Source organism: Lycorma delicatula, chromosome 1 (genome assembly GCF_047948215.1).
Source record: "Lycorma delicatula isolate Av1 chromosome 1, ASM4794821v1, whole genome shotgun sequence".
Taxonomy (NCBI): domain Eukaryota; kingdom Metazoa; phylum Arthropoda; class Insecta; order Hemiptera; family Fulgoridae; genus Lycorma; species Lycorma delicatula.
In genome coordinates this window covers 127,351,115-127,377,239 of record NC_134455.1, presented here as the reverse complement: position 1 = coordinate 127,377,239, position 26,125 = coordinate 127,351,115, and the positions used below count along the sequence as shown (strand labels likewise).

The 26,125-nt window shown below is 30.2% G+C and overlaps 1 protein-coding gene across 3 annotated transcripts in view; it reads right to left on the bottom strand.

Moving 5' to 3' along the window:
* nvy (CBFA2/RUNX1 partner transcriptional co-repressor nervy) overlaps positions 1 to 26,125 on the bottom strand; it is a 508,624-nt gene that overhangs the window by 87,905 nt on the left and 394,594 nt on the right. For all 3 annotated transcript variants that reach the window (XM_075360674.1, XM_075360683.1, XM_075360665.1), the window contains exon 4: positions 4,907 to 5,028. In XM_075360674.1, coding sequence (XP_075216789.1) covers positions 4,907 to 5,028 — 122 coding nt within the window. The remainder of the gene's footprint in view (positions 1 to 4,906; positions 5,029 to 26,125) is intronic.

Sequence of the window (26,125 nt, the reverse complement as noted above, 5' to 3'; positions counted from 1 at the left end):
AACAATAAAAAAGGTCTGTGTGGCCTCTTCCACCACGTTCATAGTCATCACGGGCACTCGCTTAGTCACAACGAGCTGTTCACCTAAGATATCCCGGAAAATTTCAACCATACCCGCTAATCCATTCATATTGCGTGAGCAACCCTTGATCTCAGTCTTTGTGTTCGTATTTTTACGAATAACTCACTCTGTTCTTTAATATGTCTGAGAAGACAGGTGTCCTGTCTTCTCAGACATATTCAATGCGTCATTGAATGAAAGGCATTTCCTCCTCTTCGCCCGTTTGGTCAGTGGATCCTCTTCTACACTGGTCACAGTCTTTGTTACCTCCTCCCTCGGGATCGGTCCACTAGAATCCCGGTCAAGCCTCCAACCACGGAAGAGCCAGTTACCGCCCTAGGCTTCTTTTGCTCTTCAGCATTCGGGGAAGCAACAATAAGTAACATCAATAATAATTACAAAATAAATTAATAAATTTTACCACCGTAATTCATTCATTCAATATCGTAGCAGATCTTAAAACACAACTATTTTTCGATTAAAATTAAATCGATACTGGAAATACTATCGATTATCCATTTAGAATCCATTGATATTTTTTCGGAAGGTTAGTTTCGTTTTACGATAATTTGTTTCGTAAATTGAATGAATACATAAATAATAAGTCAATCAATTTAATTTATATTTAAGCTTCCAACTCTCGTAGTGAGTGAATTTGCATATGGATATTACGACGAATACTTTTTTCGATTTTACTTGATCAATTCTCATCATTAAAAAAAAACAATTTTACACAAGAGGTAATCAATTTTGGACACCTAATAATAGCATTCCGAGACGCCCCCCGCCAGAGCAAACCGCCCGGAGGGCCTAGCTGCGGAGGCGTGCCATAGGCACGCCCGGCAGCTAGCGAAAATATAAATTATAAATAATATCTGATCGTTTGACAGTTAAAAGCAGACCTTACGTACCCTGCAGATACATTTTAAAACCTAATGCCACAATAATTCTATCCGTTAGTTAACTAAATGAACGCAACCTATTTATTTTATTAATGTGCTCGCGTTTCGTCATATCAATGAAGAAAGAAAAATTAATTTATCGGCAATTCCAGAATCTCAAACACTGCCCTCTTATAATCTCTATATATAAAAGAAAATGTCCTGACTGACTGACTCATAATCAACGTACAGCCAAAACTATTATGGGTAGAGAATTGAAATTTTCAGAGTACCTTCGTATCTTTAAGTAGGCGTGCACTAAAAAAGGATTTTGCGAAATTTTGACTTTAAGTGGTTCAAATAAATGATTTTAAGGGGTTCAAATGAAAAAAAAATGGTATTTTCAATATCGATTTATTTGTGTCGAAAATATTTGTTTTAAAATCAATCTATGTTGAATGAATGGTTTACGTTAGTAAAATTTATTAATAATTTAATTTTTTAATTTAATTTAAATTTATTATTAATGTTTTGTTTATTGTTAATAATTTAATTTTTAAATCCAATTTCAATTTATTATTAATGTCGTTATTTATTGTTTATTTCTTCTGGCTCTTATTTGTTGGTGTTGCTTCTTCCTAGCGATCGTTTATAGACATTTAAGAAAAAAGAAGTCATATGATTTTTTTATGAATCAACAGGTCCGTGTAGCGTTTCAAAACGTGAATAAACATGTCAACTGAAAAAAGGAGAAAACGAGAAGTGAGAGTGAAGCGAACCATGACCCTCTGATCGTGACGGGAAGCGCAAGTAACCATAGAGCACGGGCGAAGCCGCGATGGGAATGCTAGATTTGGGATTGTAATAATTTTTTTGTTTATCTCTATTGGACTTTTATATTGAACTATTTTAATTCATTCATAAAATGGTTAGGTCTAACAAATATTGTTCAGTTTTCTTATTCTTTTTTTGTTTTCCTTTATGTTTTGGGCAACAATTCATTGTTTATCGTATATTCCATCAGTATTTTTCATAAAAATTGTTATTTACCGTTTTATCAGGATTTAATGAAAATCTAAATATAATATTGTCGATTAAATATTTTTAATTTATAAAAAAAACGTTTGCTATTAAAAAAGCATTGCGAGTGAAGCTACATCTATATTATGGGCGAAGTCGCAACGGGGTACGCTAGTATCCAATATAAAGAAAATTCAAAACTGAAGAAAAGATATTTTTTAATTTTTTTTTATGAACTGTTGAAAATTCTTTACTCTTCATAAAATATTTTTATTTCTTGGCACTCTAGCTGGAAATAAATAATATCAGATATTTAAAAAAAAAAGTAACATTATTATTGCATTTGCGTTAAGTTGTGAAAAACTTTTGAATTCATATTGTAAGTTGGGCTTTTTAAAATGCGAAATATCTAATTTCAGTTTTGAAAGTATAGTACTCAACATTGTACCTTTTAACTCTGTGAATTGTATTTATAAAATTGTTGTTATTACTAATATAATGAAAATGTTACCAAGATGATTTGAAGCAATGTATATATGTTGTAAAGCAGCGTTTTACAACAGAAAAGGCTTTACATTATAATATTCGGTTTTTCTTATGGATCTAACGCGAGTAAAGCAGCTGAGGTACAAGAATCACCATCATAATTACTTTCTCACTAGTGGACTAGACCGGAGTCCGTTATTTAACTTAAGTCTGGGGTTTGAACTAAGTTGAGTTCAGTAAGGGAAACTAGGACTAAATTTCGTTGTTGCGATCAACATCTTTGGTGGTATGTTGTGTTTAGTTTGCCTCGAATTCCCAGATGTTCACGAAATTGACTTATAATAAGTGGAACTAGGCGCGGGTTTCGTGCTTCCGTGGGCTCGGTTAGCTAGTTCAGAGGGATACGATGTAGGACATTCAAGATGTCCGGACGAGGCCTGCAGCGAAGGCAAAAGCAGAGTTAATAAATCACCGATGCAAATACATCGGTGGCATCCCAACGAGACCAGGCTTATTACTATGAGATCTAAAAGGTCAGAGGGCGATAGATGACTCCCGTTAAAGCCCAACATGGCTAAGAAGGGGTGGGGGGTGGTATGGCGACCGGAACGTCACTAGGCGGGTGTCTTTCCCTACGGGATAGGGATGTAGGTACGTACGTTGTGCGTTAAGTATCTCGCATAACTCAAAAACGTTTAGCTGTAGGATGTTGAAATTTTGTATTTAGAACCGTTGTAACATCTAGTTGTGCACCTCTCCTTTTGATTGCAATTGACTTGACCAAATGTGTCCAAAAAAGCCCAAAATCCAAACAAAAAATTGAATTTTGTACTTTTTCTTAACTGCAAAATAAGCCTTCATTGAGAGCTTTTCTACGATATAATAAGTGGTACTTATTTTCATTGGTTCCCGAGTTATAGCCAAATAAAATTTTAATTAATTAAATATTTGGTTCTTACAATGGGAAGGCATATCGGTTCAAAATCGACTTCATCTCCTTTTTTTTTAACTTTTTTTTAAATTTAAATATATTTATTTAGTAATATTTATTAACCTCTGATTATAAAAAGGTTTTTACAATAAATAATAATTCAATAATAACAATAAATAAAAAAATACATGAAAAATATCAGAGGTTACTTGTATTAATGAAATAAAATTTTATATACTTTTAATTTAAAGAAAAACATGTATATATGTAAATGATTTATATTACAAATCGGCTTAGTTAGATAATATTTTAAATAATTTTCCTTTTTAACTGCATCATTTGTTAGAAAACGTAAAATATAATCAAATTCTACATTTTTTTTGTCGCAATATTTCCACTACATCCCCTATATCTAGTCATCTAGAAATTTTATAGTCCTCTGTAACTAAATTGGCACCGTCCAAGTTTGGCTTAAAATCGTATGCATTAATAATATCGCAAGATGTTTTAACATACGACTGATCTCCCAAACATTGGCCGTTAGGTGGGCCATATGGTTTATTTGGATTCAATAAATCATAACTGTATTTTATATCTATCTGTATCTATTTTCCATATACAAACCGTAGATTGAATGAGTTTCTTTTATTTAATTAAAATAACTATTATATAATACTTAAAATATTATAACAATTATTATACAATTATTTTGCGTAACTTTTATATGCATCCTTGGTGGCAGTAACCCGCCATTGTATTCATATATGCAATGTGACAATATTACCTTGTTCAACATAATTTTGTAAAGTAGGTGAAAAATTCAAATTATTAGAACTTTAAATTTTGAGTCCTGAATGAATACTACATAATCATTTGACTTATCGGACTGTTAGTAATACCAAAGCCTAAGATTAAACTTTTTAAAGGGAGATATGCCTTTACTGGTTTTAACATACACACTTGAGTTCTGTATTCGTTATAAAATAATGTCGTATCGGCTAATATAAAATTTGTAAATCTTTCATAAATTCAGATAAAGTTGCTTCACCACTGATATTTTGATAACGTTGTATGTAATACGGATGTAATGGAATTTAATTTCCAAACGCACAAACAGTATCAGAGAAATCTATATCCGATCAGATTATCTTGCTGCCAGCGATTCTATTTGATTCATTTTTTCCGATTCTTTTACTTTACATAAAACTGTGACCACGGCATTGAAAAGGCCTAGAAAAATATTTTCTAGATCAGCACCCTCCCACTAATTTTAGCTACGAGCCGCCACTGTTAAACAGCGACCAGTCTACCTCATTGTACTGCAAAACGCAAATCTGCAAGGAAATATCTGATTTCCCTCTTTCCTTATTCATCTACCAGCTTCTTCTACTTAAAAAAAAAATCTCTAACCAATAGCTTCATTGTAAAAAAAAAACCTGGAATCAATTATTCACGGTTAGCATAACGGTACAATTATTGAACACTCTACATATAATATATTTAATTAATAATTTACAGTAAGACATACCACTAAACTGAGTACAAGTGTTTTCACTTTTTCCCCGGTATCAGGAGATATATCCTGTCCAAATTGAACAAGTGTTGTGAGAAACCTTTTCACTTTACTAAGTGATAACGGAGGACTGACATCTGTAAAAGAGAACAATACGTATAATTTATCTTGAATAAATATTTTTGAGAACAAAGCAACAATTTATTTATATTAAACAATAAATACTCGTACGTAATACAGTATAATGCAAACATGAAATATATTAGAAAATGTACGTACACACATCTTAAACTGCTAAGTATATTACTAATATAACAGTATATCTATTATATTAAACAATAAATACTCGTACGTAATACAGTATAATGCAAACATGAAATATATTAGAAAATGTACGTACACACATCTTAAACTGCTAAGTATATTACTAATATAACAGTATATCTATTATAATAGAATTAAGAATATATTACTTAACAGAATTCAGATCAATGATTAATTAACGAAGATATTCCAATATTTTTAAATAGAAATTCGTTGAAGACAAAAGCAGATAAGCAAATCTATTCTCAAAAAGATATATTTAAGGTACCTTTAAGTACTCGGCGTCCATCAGGTCTACAATATCCTGTAAATCAGATTTCGTGAGTATGTACCGGGATAAGATGATCGAATTACTTATAAATGGTTTTGTATCAATCAGATAAATATATGTTGCATTAATTTCAAGTAGAAAGGAGCCATGTAGGAACAATCTTCACCCACCCTCAAGAATTATGTAGAGTTAGAAATATCCAATAAACTGAAATGTAAACTATTCAACCCTTAATAGAGGATGACAATTAAAGTAACGATACACATTAAACTTTTTTTTTCATTTTTATAGGTTCATTATTGTATACTACGTTCACTGTAACATGGCGCCTGAGTTTGAAATACTATAAAGTAAATAAAAGAAGATAATTATTATTGTAGATGTAGTTATTATCAAGATTAATAATTTTTCTGGAAATAAACATACAAAATATAATCTAAATATAGATTTTAAGCTTAAAAAGAAAAAAACAAAAATTTTTAAATAACTTTAAAAAAGTTGAATATGAGTAAAGAAATCATAATAATAATGTAAAAAGTAATTTCTATATTATTATTTAACTATAGCGTCATGTAAGAAAAATATTGAATTTTGAAAGTTAAATATAACAAATACTTGATGGAAAAATTTGAATTTTGTATCTTATTAAAAAGTAGAAAAAAGGTAACAATAATGCTTCAAATTCAACCCTTTTTTCAATGGAGTGTTTCAATTTATTTAAAGAAAAGTCTTTTTTTTTTAAATTCTTCACCTCAACAGTCGGTTTCAAGTGGCCATCATCACTAAAAAAGTTACTATTTCATTCTTGGTAAAGATAGAATCTCTTTTCTTTTGCACAGAACTTTGTACTTTAACAACACAGTTACTGTACTTTCACAATTTATTAATTTTTATCAACATCTAGATAGACAAAAAGGATTGTTCATTAAATTACTGGCAATTTTTATTATTTGTAACGCAAGTATAGACATTTTGCATTGCTCCGTCACTATAAAATAACTATGGAACTGTGTAGTTGTAAAGATAAGTAAAATGTTTGTATTTTATTGTATTTTTACGTGAAGCGACTAATCTTTCCTAACAGTCATCGGAGATATACGCTCATTTTAATAAAAATGTTTTGTCCACAACAATATTTTTACTTTTAATACCGTTGTTATTTAAAATGATAAAATTATGTTTGCACCGTAATATTGTAGTTCAAATACACAGATCACGGCAAAAAAAAATATTTTCTACCTTTATCGAGGAAGCAATTATTTTTAAAATAGCTGCTATAATGAAAAAAAACATTGAAAAATTATTTAAAAAAAAATTAGGCAGAAACTCTGTTTTGAATTTAAGAGTTTTAATATATCTTGTTTTTAAACATTTTTTTTTAATATATATATTTTTTTATATATATAACTAGCTGACCGGGCAATGCTTCACTATTGCTAAATTTGTGTATATTTGTAAATTAAATCAACATAATTGAAAGTTTGATAAAAAATTTAAAAAAAGAATTTCACAAAATTTAACCTTTCTCTTTTTCCCGTCTTCCCTTTTTCTCTTTTTTTCCTTTTTTGCAAAAATATTTCTTTTCACGTAACTAATATATATTCTAAATATGAGAAAAATCGGACCATAAATACAATTTTTCGAAATATATCGACCTTCGCGCCAACTAGCGGGTCAAAACTACTTCAGAAACCTTCATGGACGTGCGCACAACTCCCAAAAGTTTCATTGCACTCGGACGAATGGTATAGGAAAGCAAACGGGACAAACAAACAAACATCCATTTTTCTATACGCGTATTTATAAGATACATACGAGGTGTGTGAGAAAAGTAACGAGACTGACTTTTTAGTTACCAAAGTTTTTATTTTTTTCAAATAACAATATTATCCCCTTCAAAGTAGTTCCATTGGGCAGCTATACAACGGCGGAGTCGCCGTTCCTACTCCTGATAGCAGCGCTGGAAGGCTTCAACTGGTAGGGCTTTTAACTGGTCGGTCACAGTCTTTTGAATATTCCAAAATGACATCCTTTTAAGACATGTTTCAATTTCGGGAAAACGAAAAGTCACAAGGACTAAAACCAGGTGAATAGGAGGGCTGAGGAACCGTACGAATGCGTTTTAAGGTAACAAATTCGCTGATGGAAATGGCCGTGTGACACGGGGCATTGTCATCATGAAGCATCCACTTGTCTGCAATGTCTGCTCTCACGCGAATCACTCTTTTCCTGAGTCTTTCGAGGAAACCTTTGTAAAACATTTGGTTAATAGTTTATTCTGGAGGAACAAATTCTTGATTTGCTCATTCTACATTTTTTCGGTCGAGGAGATGACGGAGTGTGGCACTCTTCGCTTTGCCGCTTTGTTTCAGGATCGTACTCAAATAGCCAGGATTCATCATCTGTGAGCACACGATTGAAGAATTCTTGGTCGTTGTCGATCCTCTCAAGAAGGTCAACGCACACGTTTCTTCGATTGTCCTCCTGTTCCGTTGTGAAGTTTTTCGGCACCGATTTCGCACAAACCAATTTCGCATGTCCAAATCGTCTGTCAAAATTTGATGTACGGTGAAAGTGTTTAAATTTAACTGTTCACTCGTCATCCTTATTGTTAAACGACGTTCTGATCTTACAAGAACCCTCACACGCTCAACGTTTTCGTCAGATTTTGAAGTTGAAGGTGTCTCTGAGCGAGGTGCATCTTCAACGTGTTCTCGGCCTTTCAAAAATGATTTGTGCCAGCGGAAAACTTGGGCTCTTGATAAGCAATGTTCACCTTAGTCCTGTTTCAACTTTTCAAAGGTCACACTTACGGATTCCACAAGTTTAACACAATAGTTGATTGCACAATGTTGCTCTAAATTCCCATGCTCCATTTTCGTAACACACATTAACAACACAACTTAGGATGCTGCCAAAAATAATGTGTTGGCTGAACGGAGTTGAAACTCGTACTGAGCATGTAGAAGGGATGAACAAAACGTTCTAGCACAGACCAATAGACACAGAATTGCCAGATCGCTCGCAGTGTTACCAATCTCATTACTTTTCTCACATAACTCGTAAGTTTAATTAAGTTAAAGAGATTGAAATTGAACTATGCGAAAAATATGGTACCTTTTATTAGAAATTTATTGTAATTCCTGTGTTCCTTATTTCTTCTTTTACAAGACGCTTTTTCAATTAGGAAGTTTGCAATTGTGATCTCTATTTTTGATTCTGCCAACTTATTCAAGTTGTATACAATGTCCTACACCCAATCTGTTCTTTTCTTCACCCAAAAGGTTTCTTAACATTATATTATTCTCTTCTCCACATTTATTTATTCCTGAATTACAAGATGTAGTATACGTTTTTCTCATTATTCCTCTGAACTTATAACGTAACCTAAACATTACAGCTTCTTTCTACTTGTACCTTCCATCCTTCTTAGCGTCTTCATTGACAAATCAACCAACATTGACAAATTTCGTTACACCTATTTTTCAAAGAGATACTAAACTTTTATTTATAATTACCCTTCTTCAAGTACCAAATCGATAAACTATTTTTTTTAAATAACTGAGGCATTTTTTAACAAAATAAATAAGGGAATTCTAGCTTCTGCTGATGTAAGGTAATGAATTATTGTATAAAGCTAAACACGGTCCAACAGTTCTACCGTTGATTATTTTAGGCAGGGTTAGTGAAATCTATTTTAAGAGAGGACATAGTAGATTAATGTAGCACAACATTTTTATTATTTATATTTTTATAGAAAAATTCTTCTGTAAAAAATAGTATGTTTATTTTATTTATAGCATTTATTTTTTGTTAGAAATTATATAATAATTATAGAAATTATTATATAAGAATATTATATAAAATGCTGTTCTCGTTTTGTTAAATCTTTGCGATTAAGTTTTATTTTCAAACTTTAGTTTCTAGTTTAGGAAGTCAGATACTCTAACGCGGTTACTTTTCTATAAAAGTGAATTAAAACTAGCTCTTTTTATAAACTAGTCTTCTACAGTTCTGCCTTAGAGACATACTGAATGGGTAACTAAAAGTCTGTATAGCCGCATTTAAAACAAACATCATATAACGGAAAATATTCTTTATAGAAAATTATAGAAGAAATAGTTGACAACTTTTTAAAAATTTAATATTGTTTACTTTTTACGAAAAAGGGAGTGTCTTCTTGACGAACAAGCATGTAATTGGTAAAGAGAAAGGAGGAGGAGGTCATCGAAGAAAATGCAACATAATGATTTCATTTTAGCTTTATATAAAGAGGAGAAAATAATTAAAGATAAAATATGTGAAGATAGAAGAAGTAAAGAATAAGAAGGAAGGAGGACACAGGAAAATTACAAGCTACTCTATCAGCGTAATAAAATAATATGTCACTCCTAACAGTCTTTACTTCCGTGTACGAAGTAAAGGAAGTATTGTGATCGCGAAAAATTTCGGTTTTCAGATTTTAATAGAAATATCCATTTCGACCATCCCTGAATCCATTTTGACTAGTTTCGGTGTGACATTTGTACGTACGTATGTATCTCGCATAATTCAAAAATGATTAGCCGAAGGATGTTGAAATTTTGGATTTAGGACTGTTGTAACATCTACTTGCGTATCTCACGTTTTGATTGCAATCGAATAGACCAAAAGTGTCCAAAAAAGCCCAAAATCCAAAAACATTTGGATTTTGAACTTTTTCCTAACTACAGTAATAAGCACTCTTTGAGAGCTTTTCAACGATGTATCTATCATAAGTGGTACTTATTTTCATTGGTTCCAGAGTTATAGCCAAATAAAATATTAATTAATGAAATATTTGGGTCTTAGAGGAAGGCTCATCGGTTTGAATCAGATTTCATTTCCTTTTTTTTTAAATTTAAATATATTGATTTATTAATTTATTAACCTCCGATTTTAAAAAGACTTTTACATTAAACAATAATTCAATAACAATAAAAAAAAAAAGAATGAAAAAATATCAGAAGTTATTTATGAAATAAAATTTTATGTACTTTTCATTTAAAAAAAATGTTTACATGTAATTTAATATGCGTACAAGGAATTAATGAGGTGTCCACATCAGACTTTTTAATTATAATTTTCCGAAAATGTATGTTTTTTCAGGATTTAAAATAATTCAGAAATCATAATCTTTGATTTAATTAACGTAAATTTATTATTTAAAAAAAAACTCAGAACTTTATTAATTAAGACTGAGAATGAAAAATAAATTTTATGGCAAGAAACGTTTTTAAAGTATCTTTTTTATACTAGTTTATCATGATTTATATTGTTGTAAAAGAAAATATAGCTGAAAATTTGAATTTTTTCATTCATATTTAATACATCAGTGCATTGCAAGACTACATTACTTTTACTTTTATTTGACATTTATTCCATGTAAATAAGGCAAAATAAAACAAAGTTTTATTCCTAGAAATAAAGCTAAATTTTTTCAAAATGAAAAAAAATTATTTATTTCTTTTGAAATAATTAAAAAAATATATTTAACTTTAAAGAATAAATTAATATACATAAAAAAACAAAAAAAAAAAAAAAAAACAAAAAAACAGATAAAGCTTGTGAGTGGGCAAGATTCAATTTATTATTTTTATTTCTTTTTTAAATTCCATAGAAAAATATTGAAACAAAAATTACAGGTATAAATTTTTCTTCTTATGAGACTGAAGTTTTAACCTTTTATAATATCAAATAAAATATTTTGTCTTTTTACTATTCTTTATATCTTAATATAAACAAAATAACAGACGTTGAAAAAAATAGAAATTCCAGATTCTTCTAAATATTAAAATAATAAAAAGAAAAAACATTCATTTGTCAAAATATTTACCAATAGTAACAAACCATGTATTAAACCAGTTTAAAAGATTTTTAACATAATAAAAAAATCTTATGTGGACACCACATACGAGGTGTGTGAGAAAAGTAATGAGATTACTAACACTGCGAGCGATCTGGCAATTCTGTGTCTATTGGTCTGTGCTAGAACGTTTTGTTCATCCCTTCCACATGCTCAGTACGAGTTCCTACTCCGTTCAGTCAATACATTATTTTTGTCAGCGCCATCAGTGAAGTTGTTTTTGTCCTGTTTTACGAAACTGGAGCATCGGAATTTAGAACACCGTTGTGCGATCAAGTTTTGTGTTAAACTTGGGGAATCCGTGATTGTGATCTTTGAAAAAATTAAACAGGCCTATGGGGAACATTGCTTATCAAGAGCCCAAGTTTTCCGTTGGCACAAATCATTTTTGAAAAGCCGAGAACACGTTGAAGATGCTCCTCGCTCAGGGACACCTTCAACTTCAAAATCTGACGAAAACGTTGAGCGTGTGAGGATTCTTGTGAGATCAGAACGTCGTTTAACAATAAGGATGACGAGTGAACAGTTAAATTTAAACACTTTCACCGTACATCAAATTTTGACAGACGATTTGGACATGCGAAACATTTGTGCGAAATCGGTGCCGAAAAACCTCACAACGCAACAGAAGGACAATCGAAGAAACGTGTGCGTTGATCTTCTAGAGAGGATCGACAACGACCAAGAATTCTTCAATCTTATGATCACAGGTGATGAATCGTGGATATTTGAATACGATTCTGAAATAAAGCGGCAAAGCGAAGAGTGGCAAATTCTGTCATCTCCTCGACTGAAAAAATGTAGAATGAGCAAATCGAAGATCAAAACCATGCTGATTTGCTTTTTTGACAGTAGGTTATCGTGAATAAAGAATCTGTTCCTTCTCGACGCACTGTCAACCAAGTGTTTTACAAAAGTATCCTTGAGACGCTCAGGAAAAGAGTGATTCGCGTGAGACCAGACATTGCAGACTAGTGGATGCTTCATGATGACAATGCCCCGTGTCACACGGCCATTTCCATCAGGGAACACTTTTTACCTCAAAACGCATTCCTACGGTTCCCCAACCCCCTTATTCACCTTATTTTAGTCCTTGTGACTTTTTCCTTTTCCCGAAATTGAAACATATCTTAAAAGGACGTCATTTTGGAACAGTGGTAACATTCAAAAGACTGTGACCGACCAGTTAAAAGCCCTACCAGTTGAAGCCTTCCAGCACTGCTATCAGGAGTGGGAACGACGACTCCGCCGGTGTATAGCTGCCCAATGGAACTACTTTGAAGGGGACAATATTGTTATTTGAAAAAAATAAAAACTTTGTTAAGTAAAAGTCAGTCTCATTACTTTTATGACACACCTCGTAACTTAGTTGTACGCATATTACATTACATATACACATTATTTTTTAAATGAAAAGCGCTTTAAATTTTATTTCATTAATAACTTCTTTTATTGTTTCATTCTTTTTTTTATAGTTATTATTGAATTATTATTTATTGTAATTTTTTTTTTACAATCAGAGGTTAATAATTATTATTAAATCAATATTGTTAAGTAAAAAAATGTTTAAAAAATATGACCATAAGTCTGAATTGAACAGATGTGCCTTCCCCTTGTAAGATCCAAATATTTCGTTTATTAAAATTTTATTTGGCTGTAACTCTGAAACCAGTAAAAATAAGTACCATTTATGTTACATTAAGTTTCATTTATGTTATACTCTATAAGTTACGATTTATTTAGGGGCTTATTTCTGCAGTTACGAAAAAGTCCAACAGAAAAATTTTGTTGATTTTGGGCTTTTTTGGAGACTTTTGTTCCAGTCGATTGCAATCAAAATGGGAGGTGCACAACTAGGTGTTACAGCAGTTCTAAATCAAAAATTTCAACATCCTATGGCTAATCATTTTTTAGTTATGCGAAATACATACGTACGTACAGACGTCACCCTGAAACTAGACAAAATGGATTCAGGGTTGACCAAAATGGATATTTCCCTTGAAATTCGAAATCTTTCGCGATCGATTGTTACTTCCTTTTCTTTGTACAAGGATGTAACAAAAGACAGTGCTCATCAAAACTATGGTAAAATAACAAAAATGTATTAGAAAATACTTATTTTAGGTTAACAAGATTATGTTTATAAATTTACGTAGTTTATAATATATTCTCATTTTTTAAAAAGTTACATCTAATTATTCAAAATATGTTGTACATAATATAATTATACGATGAACGTATATTTAATTGAGGATACAGTTAATAACATTTAGTTAATTGTAATATAATAATTATTAAGATCAATTTATTTAGTTATTACCTTAATTAGGGAATTAACGTAAAAAAATTACTGGACTTACATTTATCAAAAAATTTAAATAATTTTAGTTAAATGAATTCATTTGGGACTAAATCTAATAATCTAACTTATTACAAATGCATTTAAACTGCTTTCTGAAATCAGTTTTGAACATCGACTTTTGTATATAAGACAAATGAAAATTGTAGAGAGTTTCAAGGGGAACAAAAATATTTTTATTGATGTACGAGTACATTAATAATTTTTTTTACTTACAATTATCGTAGAACATGAGAACTACAAATTGAATTTTCTCATGAATTCATAGAATTCTTGAGCGTTAATTACTATAGCTTAAAATAGGTATTATTATAACATGCTTTTGAGTGACGTGCATTTATAAAAATGTGAACGTAGAGTATTCCATATAAGATAAATAGCTTAACCTTATAAGTATTTATAAGAATTTATTCCATGCTGCAGAAGACATTCAGCGTACGTAATATAGACCAGCTTTACAATAAAAATAATTTTTATTTTATTTGTTTTATAAAATTTATAAGTTAAAAATTTAAGTTTCTGACTTGTATTATTATGATGATCCAATCTTAAACGTGGGTCTAATTTATATATCTGAATCTTAAACACCGTTGTATTTTATTTTCATTATTTATTCCACTCAAGGTTTTGTTTTTTTTTTCACTATTATTTACCAAGTAAAATTTTAAATTGTAGAGGTTAATGAGTTGAGCTAAATGATTGAATGAAAAATTAAAAAGCACGAATATTATACATTTATTGTCTGACAGAGGTAAAATTGCAATTTTTACTTCCTTGTAAGAAGTAAAGAAAGTATTGTGATCTCGAAAAATTTCGGTTTTCAGATTTCAACAGAAATATCGATTTTGACTATCCCTGAATACATTTTGACTAGTTTCGGCGTGACGACTGTACGTACGTACTCATGTATCTCGCATAACTCAAAAATGATTAGCCGCAGGATGTTGAAATTTTGGATTTAGAACAGTTGTAACATCTAGTTGTGCACCTCCCTTTTTGATTCCAATCTACTGGACCAAATGTGTCCAAAAAAGTCCCAAATCAAAATGTTCTGGATTTTGGACTTTTACTTAAGTGCAGTAATAAGCCCTGATGAGACCTTTTCGACAATATCGTAAGTGATACTTATTTTCATTTATTCCAGTTATAACCAAATAAAATTTTAATTAATGAAATATTTGGATCTTCCAAGGGGAAGGCAAATCAGTTGAAATCAGACTTCATTTCCGTTTATAAATAGTTATTCAACAATAACAATAAAATTAAAAAAATGAAAAAATATCAAAAGTTATTAATAAATAAAAATTTTATGTACTTTTCATTTAAAAATTATGTATATATAATTTAATAGGCGTACAAAGAAGTCGTGCGGTGTCCACATCAGATTTTTTTATGATAGACTTCCCCCTTAATAAAATGTTCTAGTGTTTAACGGGAATCGTATTCAAATGTTAAGTTAGACTGCATGCACTGTAGTCTTATAAAAACATTTTGAAATAAATGACACAATATTGAGTTATGCTTAATTTCTGAGTATAGTCGTTCTGTTTTTAAAACAACTCGAAATTTCTTTCTTGTTTAGAAGTATATTCTTATACTATTTTGTGTGTAAAACTTTGTTAAGTTTGACTGTAGTTCATTTTTTCTGTATGATAAACGGCTCTCGTTGTTTAAGTGTTTAATTAAATGCTTTACGCTATTGTTTGATCTGTCTGTGAGCGATAGTACAATAATGTTTAAACAGAGTTTGGAAATTTCCCGTTTACATTCCAATTTTCATGTTAATATACAGTTCTTTTTTTTAATAAAAAAACGTTTTTTTGTATCTTCAACTTCATAAATCATACTTTCATAAATCGATAGTTTAATTAATCCTTTTTTAATAGGATAATCATTAATTTTGTAATTTCTTTTTTTTTCTTTCTTCAAATTAATTTAAACTGGAATTTTAAAGTCCTTCTAATTTTTAATTTGTTTAAACTAAAATAAATAGATTAAACGACTGATAATACAAATATAGGATGATCGATTCCAAACAAAATATGATTACACAAATAGAAAAATCAGTATGACTAATTTAAACAAATAAATTTAGTGTATTATAAGAAGAATTATTAAAAAAGTAAACCCATTATATAACATGAAAGAGTTCTGTTATGATACACTACAATGAAAAGATAAATTAAGAAAAGTGGCATCAAAATTGTTGAATCAGAAGCATGTTAACGAAACAAGATGTGTTTTCTTGTAGGAAAAAGATTTTCTTTAAAGAATTATAACTTATAATCACTAGTCGCAAAAATTAAAAGTTTTATATCGTTTTAAATCTAGTTATTTGTTGAATATTGTGTTTATAATTTATTCTAAGAAAATCTGTAGAAAATTTCATGTAAAATTGTTTTCATTTATCTGTAATCACAAAGATAACCCGTTTTTATTATTTTATTATTGAAAAAATAAATTATTTGTTATAAAAATGCACTATTTCTGCTGTAAAAAAAATGTAAAAATTTTTTTTGCATAGAAGTATAATTTTAAAAATATTACAGTTACAACAAGCAAATAAATAGAAACATAACTGTAAAATGAATGGAATAGTTCCTTTAATACGAAAAATAATTTTGCTAATTGAAAAGATTGCTTAAAAGTTTAAAACCTTCTTTATTAAAAAGAGTACAATAGCTTCATAGTGCTTCAAGAAAATTAAAGTAATTGGACAAGTTCAAGAATTTTTTACTGAATTCTACGCTTACATGAAACGACTATACTCCTTTCTAACAAGTAAAGTCTAATTCGTTTCTAGTTACAAGGCTGGTAAATGTAGTTTATTAGAGATAAATATGTTTTCTTGAATATGTAAAAAATTCAAAATAAATTAGAAAAAAATATATATAAAATTATTTTTAATGGTGGTAATTACTAGTTTGGAAATAGCTACATAGGCTTAAAAAAGTTACTAACTTATGAAGAAGTCTGCAGTGATTCTTAACTTCATAAAACATTTTGTAAAACAATAACTCGATAATTAGGAAAACTAGATAGCTGAAATTCGACTTAATCATCAAAAATTATATAGAAATTTAAAAAAAACACAAGTAAAAAAATATTATGATTTATATTAACCCCCTCCCAAAAAAAAAAAAAACACAATCCTAATCCAAATTGTACATTCAGTATTTATTTAATCCAATTGATCAGTATTTAACAACTGTTGAACAATTGTTAAATACTACCAACCTGATTCTTGTATATTACGGATTTATTAATAATTTTATAATTTCTTTTTTCTTATTCTAAATTTATAATTTTTACTTCCTTGTACGAAGTAAAGGAAGTATTGTGATCGCGAAAAATTTCGGTATTCAGATTTAAACGGAAATATCCGTTTTCAATATGTTCGATGTGACGTGTGTACGAACTTCAGTATCTCACGTGATTCAAAATCGATTAGCCGTAAGATGTTGAAATTTTTGATTTAGAATTATTGTTTCACATTATCAGTTTCAACTGAATGATGTGATTATCTAAAAGACAATTTCTAGATTTCTTTTTATTCCGAGTTTCAATCGCGGCTACAGTAAACGAAATATTCAGTAGAATTGGGCTTGCAAATACTCTTCAGACAAATATTTAAAAATCGTTTTCGGGATGTTTATTAATTTCGACAGACATCACGCCGAAACTAGTCAAAATGGATTCAGGGACGTTGAAAACGGATATTACCGTTGAAATCTGAAAATCGAAATTTTTCGCGATCACAATACTTCCATTACTTCGTACAAGGAAGTAAAAATAAAAATATTCTAGTCATAAAAGGATTGTCTGGGTGAGGGTGGTTTACCGTACTTCGTTCTAAAATGTCATCGTATCACAGTAACAGATTGTTTGATTATAAATTCTAGTACTTAAATAGTCTTTTTACAAGAGAGTGGTCATCTTACTAAACCGATTCAGCAACACAATAATCGATAGCGATGACATAAGCAGTAACAGTTATGTCAGTTTAATGCTACAATTGTAAAGTAATATTAATAATTGTCTGAAAATAAAAACGTTACATTTTTTATAAATTGAAATAATGACTTTTTATTTTTTAAATATTTTTAAATATTATTATTTAAATATTATTTCTTTAATAAATATTTATCTTTCTTCAGTGGAATTGTTTCGATATACTCATGAAGTCTGAATAAAACACCAGTTTATATATAAAACGTATGTAATATAAAAAAAAGATTTTTTATTATACAAGGGATAACGTTGGCAGATAAACTGAAATTTTTACAATATAAAATCAAAATTAACTGAAATGAAATGGTAGCTGTTACTAGTGACACTTAACCCTGGACACAAATCCCCCAAAGCATTTGAACGTAATCAAAGCTAAACTGTCATAAAATATATCTCACAACCACATTAATTTTCCCAGGAATAAAAATTCCCATCCTATACGTATATATATTTATTATACGTAATATACATTTAAATACTGATAATATGGCTATAAAACTTATAAAATAGTTATTGATTTTTCTTAAGACAAGTAAAGGATTAAGTAGTAGAAGTTTCCTGATATTTAACATATTTTTTAACATTTCCACTCATATAAACAATAAATTTTAGTTATTATTTTTATGATTACAACCTTACTTATTTTTACTTATTTTTTTATAAATAATTTAAAAATAATATTTCTTAATTAATTAAATCAATTAATGAAACACCTGTCTATGTAATGTGTTAGTTGTACTATTTTAGTGACCTATTTTCTATATATTTTTATTTTATTTGTGACTAAGGGATTTTATTTGTGTTTAAATTGGCTTTGGGGGTGGTAAGTACTAGAAAATATTTAAAATAGCCCGCTGCGGCGTTAATATTCTATGACTGGGGTAACGCAGCCAGATAATAACCCTACATAACCTTCCAAGTTCGATTGTTTCGACGTTCGGCCCAGCTGACCGTCGTAAACAAATATCTCGACTGTGCTGCTTCCTTTGCTTCCTCTGAGTACAGGGAAATAGTGTGTGACCGACCAAGAAAAGATTTGTAAAAATGTATTTGAGAAGACGGCTGACAGAAATGAACTACAGACAATCTGGAGTAAACATGGTGGATAATTGAATGAAGCTGATCGCTCAGGTAATGACACCCGTCTTACTGGACAGACGAAGAGAGAGGAAGTTACGCCAACGTAGCCCAGAAACTAACCTATCCTAACAAAATTGAAGCCATCGTACTGGATGCCATAGAAGGTATTCCGATTAATGGGTATATCGTGGCCATTGGTAAACTGGTTACACCCAAGTTAGTGGAAAGACTCCTTGAGAGGCCGGATCTTATTTTTCTTAACCTGAGCTCATATACACATCTCAAAAGCTCGTATGAGATTTTTAGTGCTATTGATCTAACAATTTGTGATGCCTCCTCAGCCTACCTCTACGAATGGGGACTCTTACGGAACTTACGGCATTGGCCACTTCCCCATTGAAATAGCGATCAAACACTGCAGTGTTACCGGTATTCCAAGAAAAGTAAACCCTACGTGGCTATTGCAACACGCTAACTGGGATAAATTTAAGGAACTGGTTACTGAAGATATTGGAGATTTACATTTGACAGGTGACGGGGCTCAAATAAATGAATACGTTAAAAAATTTGCGGATCTTGTGATGCGTGCTGCTGAACTCAGTATACCCAAAACGTCTGGATTCATTGGTAATAAACGTATTACCTGGTGGAACAATGAATGCAGATTAGCAATGCAGGCGTCAAAGAATACTTTTGACAGATACAAACGGTATCGGAATGAGGCAACCTTTGTCGAATAAAAAAACGACACTCGAAGGCTAGAAGGACATAGATAGTAAACGTCTAGCGCGGTGTAATTTCCTAGCCTCGCTTTACAGACACACTCCTATGACTGAGGTATGGAACAAGATCAACAAAATCAAAGAAAGTATAAAACCAATCATGTATATGATCTGGTTGAGAATAGTCACATAATTCATAACCCTTACGACATTGTGAATGTTCTGGGTGACAGGTTTTCACCGAACTCGAGCGACTCAAACCTTGATAACAATTTTCGGAAGACTAAAAACAACCCTTAATTCAATATAGAGGACATATTTCAACGGAATAACAGCATAACCCAGGATCTGAACGCCCCTCTCACCTATAGTGAATTACGAGATATACCTGCACGTCCTTGAAAAGGGAATAGGATGTGGCGCCCCTTGCTTACGCGCGTCTTCAGAGATCGTTTACTTACAATCTGGAATTCATAAACGGGACCCAGGTTTCCAGTCTGCTAGAGACCATTTTAACAACATGGCTAAGAAGTACAATACACTCGCATCTACACAGACGGCTCTGTGTAGGCCGACGGATGTGTTGTGGCTGTTCTATTGTACTCCCTGCCACCGAGATATTATATAAGCTTAATGCCTGTTCTTCTATGTTCTTTTGCGCGGCCTATGCAATTTACTTCGCCTTGAAAGTTATCGAGACTCGTAGCGATGACAGCTTCGTAGTAATTACCTACTCTAGGAGTGAATTTGAGAGCTTGAGCTGCAGACGTTCTGTATCCATCGTCCGGATTATTCATGAAATCCTTTCAAGGATAAATAAGACTGGGGGGTACTGGTATGGGTCCCTGGCCATTGTGACATCCTCGGGAACGAACGGCCCGATGAGGCTGGCAAGAGAGCGGCAATAAATGGCATCCGAGTACAATCGACGTGTGAGACAAGACTTCATGAGATCAGTCCGTGTAAAATTTCGGGCTCAGTGGAATAGATTCTGGCTGCTGAGTCCTCCCACGGCATTACATAACATCCGGGAGAATGTGCTCGAGAAACCTCTTTCCCCGAGCAACAGAAGAGACCAAGTCTTTTTAACTCGGCTAAGGATTGCACACCAGGCTTACCCACGCTCATCTATTTGGCTCGCCTCGGAAGATCTGTGAGGCTTGCAAGGTCAAATAGTCCGTGCAGCATCTGCTCTGTGATTGCCCAATCTTTGGAACCGTCCGAAAAAACTTAGACCTGGGTTCAGATATGAAATTTCTACTAAACCAGAAAGAAGGTATAAAACGTCTGTTGCAATTCTTCTCCTACAGTGGAATGAAGAATACAATTTAGTGGTTTCTGTCTGATTTATGTATTTTAGTTTGTTTTGTTGTCGTTACTTGTCTATAACATTGTTTATTTTTGTTGTTTTGTGTAACACTACATAATAGTGTTACTTTGGTTGATAATGACTGTAATTGTTGATGGGACTATAAATAAAATTAAAAAAAAAAACAATTGTTTTTAAACTGCCTAGAATTAATTGAAAAATTTAAAATCTATAATAATTTTAACATATTCGATTCTCCGTTAAGGTATATTATTGTTTAGTATCATAAAACGTGTTTAAGTACCTTAAAGAAAAATCTGAAAGTTGCTCTAGAACATAAGTTCCTGTAGCGTTTCCGTAGTCCATATTAAACAGTCAGTTTTAAGAAGGAGCTTTTTCTTGGAGGAAACAGTAGTACAGTTTTGAATGGTATAATTGAACATAGTCCTACTGTTGATATTGTGATAAAGAAAATACTTTACGAATTTGTTGATGTAAGGTCAGATTTATATATACGTACATTCTCATATTTTTTAGATCAGCGATAATTGATACTATTACACTAATTTTCCTTTTCTATTAAAACGAGTTCAGTTCAATTACCCATTTCATTTTTTTGTAATATTATTCATTTTACATCCGGGGCCTCCGGATGGAAGGCCGAGACGCTACCGCTTGCCCTACGGATGTCGACTTTTTAATTTAAATATATTGATTCATTAATAATTATTAACATCTGATTGTAAAAAAAATTACGGGAAATACGAATACAGTAACAATAAAAAAAAAGAAAAAATATCAGAAGTTATTAATGAAATAGAACTTTATGTACTTCACTTTAAAAAAATGTGTATATGTAATTTAATAGGCGTACAAGGAAGTCTAATGTAATGATTATTTTTTTTAACTACAATATTTATTTAATTAATTGATGTGTTTATGTGTTGTAGGTTAAATTACCAGCTTTTATATCATTTATTATAAAATAATTCAATAAGCACCGAATTCCACACAAATATACACACCGCCAATACAAAAGCATCAAAACTACAAAATTAGATTAAAAATAAATAAACAATCCTTTATTTTATTCTTGATTTGTAACTGAAGCTGATTAATTTGTTTGCTTTGTGTAACCAAAAGAGATTTAATTGTCTTATCTTGATATAGTATTTTTCTCTTTTGTGTGCATAAACGTCAAAACTCTTTACCGTGTAATTGAAGACTGGACTAAAAAATTATTATTATTATTAATAAACAGAAAACTGAAAGACTAATTAAATGAACAAATTGTGAAAAGATTGAATTTTATATTCCAAAATTGTAAAATAGTATTGAACGGATATAATTCATCTTTCTGTTAGAAATTTTAGGTATTTTATTTACAGCCAACTTCAAAAGTTGTCATTACTTTAGGTGAAAGTGTGGTAATGTTTTATTTGCTAGTTTAAACTTTGTGGTGAAAAGTGCACTTTGTCTGATAACAGAATATTAGATTCAAAAACTTTCTATACCGTTACAAATCATCAATCGTCTTTCATTGTATTCAGGGTGGAAAAGGTGGGAAACCTATTGAACGCTAAACCCAAGATGATTTCTTTCTATAGTTTCTCTACTTAATACTTATTTCATATTTTCAGAGATTTTACTAATACTAATTCGCTGATTTTCTTAAGTGCTTTAACATAGCACTGTTGTGCTTTATACAAGTATTTATTTAGCTAGATGTATTTTTTATTAAGAATAACAAGCATCTCAAACCAAGCTTACGAAAATAAGTAAGGTATGAAGCAGTTTCAAACATACAAATTACAAATCAGCTTACAACCAAGCCCATCAAAATATATAAATCTAATATTCAGGCCTACCAAATGATAGCTTAACTCTGTTCATCATAAGGACTAGTTGTGTAGTGGATATCATTATTCTCAGAAAGCATCTTTATACCTTTATACTTTTATATACATCACAGCCAAAAGAAACGGTCATGTAGTGTAAACAATATTAATAATGTACTCATTTTATTGTTAAACAATATGTTGTACACAGCTCATTTATTTAAGTAGTAATACCACAAAAAATAATAAATAAAAGTAATAACGAAAAATTGTTTTTTAAACGTTTAAAAACTGTTTCTATATTGTTAATAAATTTGGTTATTGTGAAAAGCCGTAGCTGTTAAAAAAGGAATTTACGAGATTATAAAAAGGATAAAAAGAGATAGCAAAAGGATAGAAATTTTTATTTGTTACTGAAATAAATAAAACGCATGAATATATTGAAATAGCTATTACAATATAGTCAAATTTTAAAACTTATGTTCAGGCTGGCTAATATATTCACAATTTTAACAAATAACTATTGGACCTGATATTAATTTAACGAATGCATTTATTATTGATGAGTAATACATGTTACGACAAATTCTTAAATAGAAAATAATGAATAGGCTCGTGAACATTTGAATTTGTCTTTTTAACCTCACTGAGTCACTGTCCTTCATCAACTAACTATCCACACAACAATACAGTTCGTTGCCACTAAATTTCGCTTCCACTATCACAGCTGACTGAATTAAATGAGTTTTTATTTTTAACAACTTATATGCACCTCTACAGAAACATTATCTAGTTTATTACAATTTAAGAAAATAGATTTTTTCATTCTTCGAATGGATTCGTAAAAAATCTCGTGTATACTTATGTACGCACTTATGAAGTTATACTTCATTGGAGTGAATAAAAAAAAAATTTTACGCATCCAAACAAATTTGAAATGAGTCAAACGATCGATATACCATATTAAATACCATGAATAAAAGTTTGAATAAATAACACTTAAATAAAATAATATTTATTTCACGCAGTTTAAAAAGTATTGAAATATTCGTTGACATATAAAACAAAGTTCATCGAATATATTTCTATTAGTTTAGTTCCATTAATTCTTCGGATGACGATTGAATAAGCATGTGGGTTATCAGTGGCTTATGAAAAATATGATACAAATAATTTTATTTTACAACAATATATTTTATCAAAAATTTGTTTTTGGTAAATTTAAAATTATTTATGCAAAATCAAAAATTTACCTGGGTGCTATTTACCTGTGTGCTATTTTCTGTGTCATTAAAAAATATAATTTTACTCATAAAATATACTTACATAAATATAACCTCAAATCATGATACACAATTTACCAAAAAAAAAAAAAAAAAAAAAAAAATGTATACGCTGCAATATAAATAAAATTTTATGAATATGAACAATACTCACAGTTTAAAATATCCGTCTTCAGATATCTGTGTATATAAATATATATTTATTACGACTCAGTATGCGCAAATCTTCATGGTGTGTTACATCGGCGCGCGCAACTTCCGTAACTTGCCGAAAATACATTCTGATCAGTTTCCCCTAACGCATCAAAAGAAGTATAACTTCAAAAATTGGAATTAATAGAAAATACTCAGTAGAATTTAAAAATAAATAAATTTAATTGAAAAATAGCCTATTATTTTATACAAACTCTACATCGAAGTTAAATTAATAAAGTGAAAATTAAAAGTAGAATCATCCTATCCTATACACTGATTCCATTGATATCAAAGATTAATGCCAATAAAGTACTTCCATCGGAGTTGGACTAAAACATGAATGAATTAAAAATGTGACGCGTAGCCACTGAAACAAGTTGGAAACGGTAATTGATGTCACAAGTTGGTTGCGAGGAATAATCAGGAGTTCATATTATATTCAATTTGTTAGTTGTCAAATAAAATAAATTTATCAAATAAAATTTGAACTATCGTCTTTCAAAAGCAAGTCAAGAAGTAGAACACTCACTTATGGATCATGAATTATTAGGATTTATGGAGTCGTTTAAAGTAAGAAATCGGGCCGGCAAGACTTTTTGCCTTTTTAATCAACATATTTGAGAAAATTTGACGAACTTTTTATTACATGATTTGTGTCATTATGTGTATATACAAGTATATAAAACAATTTTTTTATCTCCAATTTTTCTAGATGATTTCGTCTTTGTTTTACATTAAAAAATTCTATCATTTAGTTACAACATTAGTAAAGCAGGAAGAAAATATTTAACGGTGTATATTTTTGTGTTTGAGAAAATGAAGTGGGAAAGATATATAATAATTATTATCTCGCCTTTCATACATATCTGTACTTTTTTGATTGGGACAATGTCTTTTTGAAGAACTATAAATAAATAAATTGTAGAATTTTGATTTTCGATTTTCGTTGTTTTCAATCAACGGCAAACTCTCGTCAAAACTTTAACGATTCTATTGTTTTGGAAGTTTTGATTATCAACTGCGATCTTTCTTACATAACAGATATGACTAAATTTATACTATGACTACCAGTTGTGGTTTTAAAATTTTATAAATTTACATTCTACAAAATTTAATTTTGATGATCTGAAACTGAAGAATAATTTTTCTTGAGGATGGTCGAATGACCAAAAATGCTAGAAAAGAGAACGCGAACAAATTGTTGGTAATTGTAACAACAAATTGTTGTTTCATTTATTTATATATAAATATTAAATAGCAACTGTACCATGTTTAAAAACTTAAGTAAAAATTAAGTGGCTGGGATGGCATTTCTACTTTATATTCTGTTTAATTTAATTTTATGTTTACTATTGTTTAATTATGAAAATATTTGTATATAATTGTACAATAAATAATTCTTTTTAAATTGGGAGTTTCGTTGAAAAATGAAATTAAAAAAATAATAAAATTCCTTTTTTTACTCTTATACATTCTCAAATGAAATTTTTTTTCTGCAAATAAACCCATACAATTCAGATGTTTTAAAATTTTAGTTTCAGCTACTGGAATAATATATCAACGAATTATAAATTTTAATTTTTTTTTTATACTAGTCTCAAATCCTTTACTTCCTTAACCTATAAGTTGAAAAGCAATTTGTAGATTATATCTTTATGTTACTCCTTCCTGTACAAGAGAAGAATTCCACTTCTTTCTTGTCTTCTTCTCTTGTTGTGTGATTATAAAATGTTTTAAACAGTTTTCTTTTCTCGGATGCTTCAACCCAATCTTTTTTTGTTAAATTTCACTTTGTATCATCACTTCTGCAAATATCAAGGAAGAATTATATTTCTTACTTTGTTTCCATGATTAATCTGAGAGTTAAAGTCGCCTTAACTGTAATTCTTTCTATTAAATGTTTCTCCTTTTGGATAATAATTAATTTCCTTCTACTGAAATATTAGGGGACTGTTGTA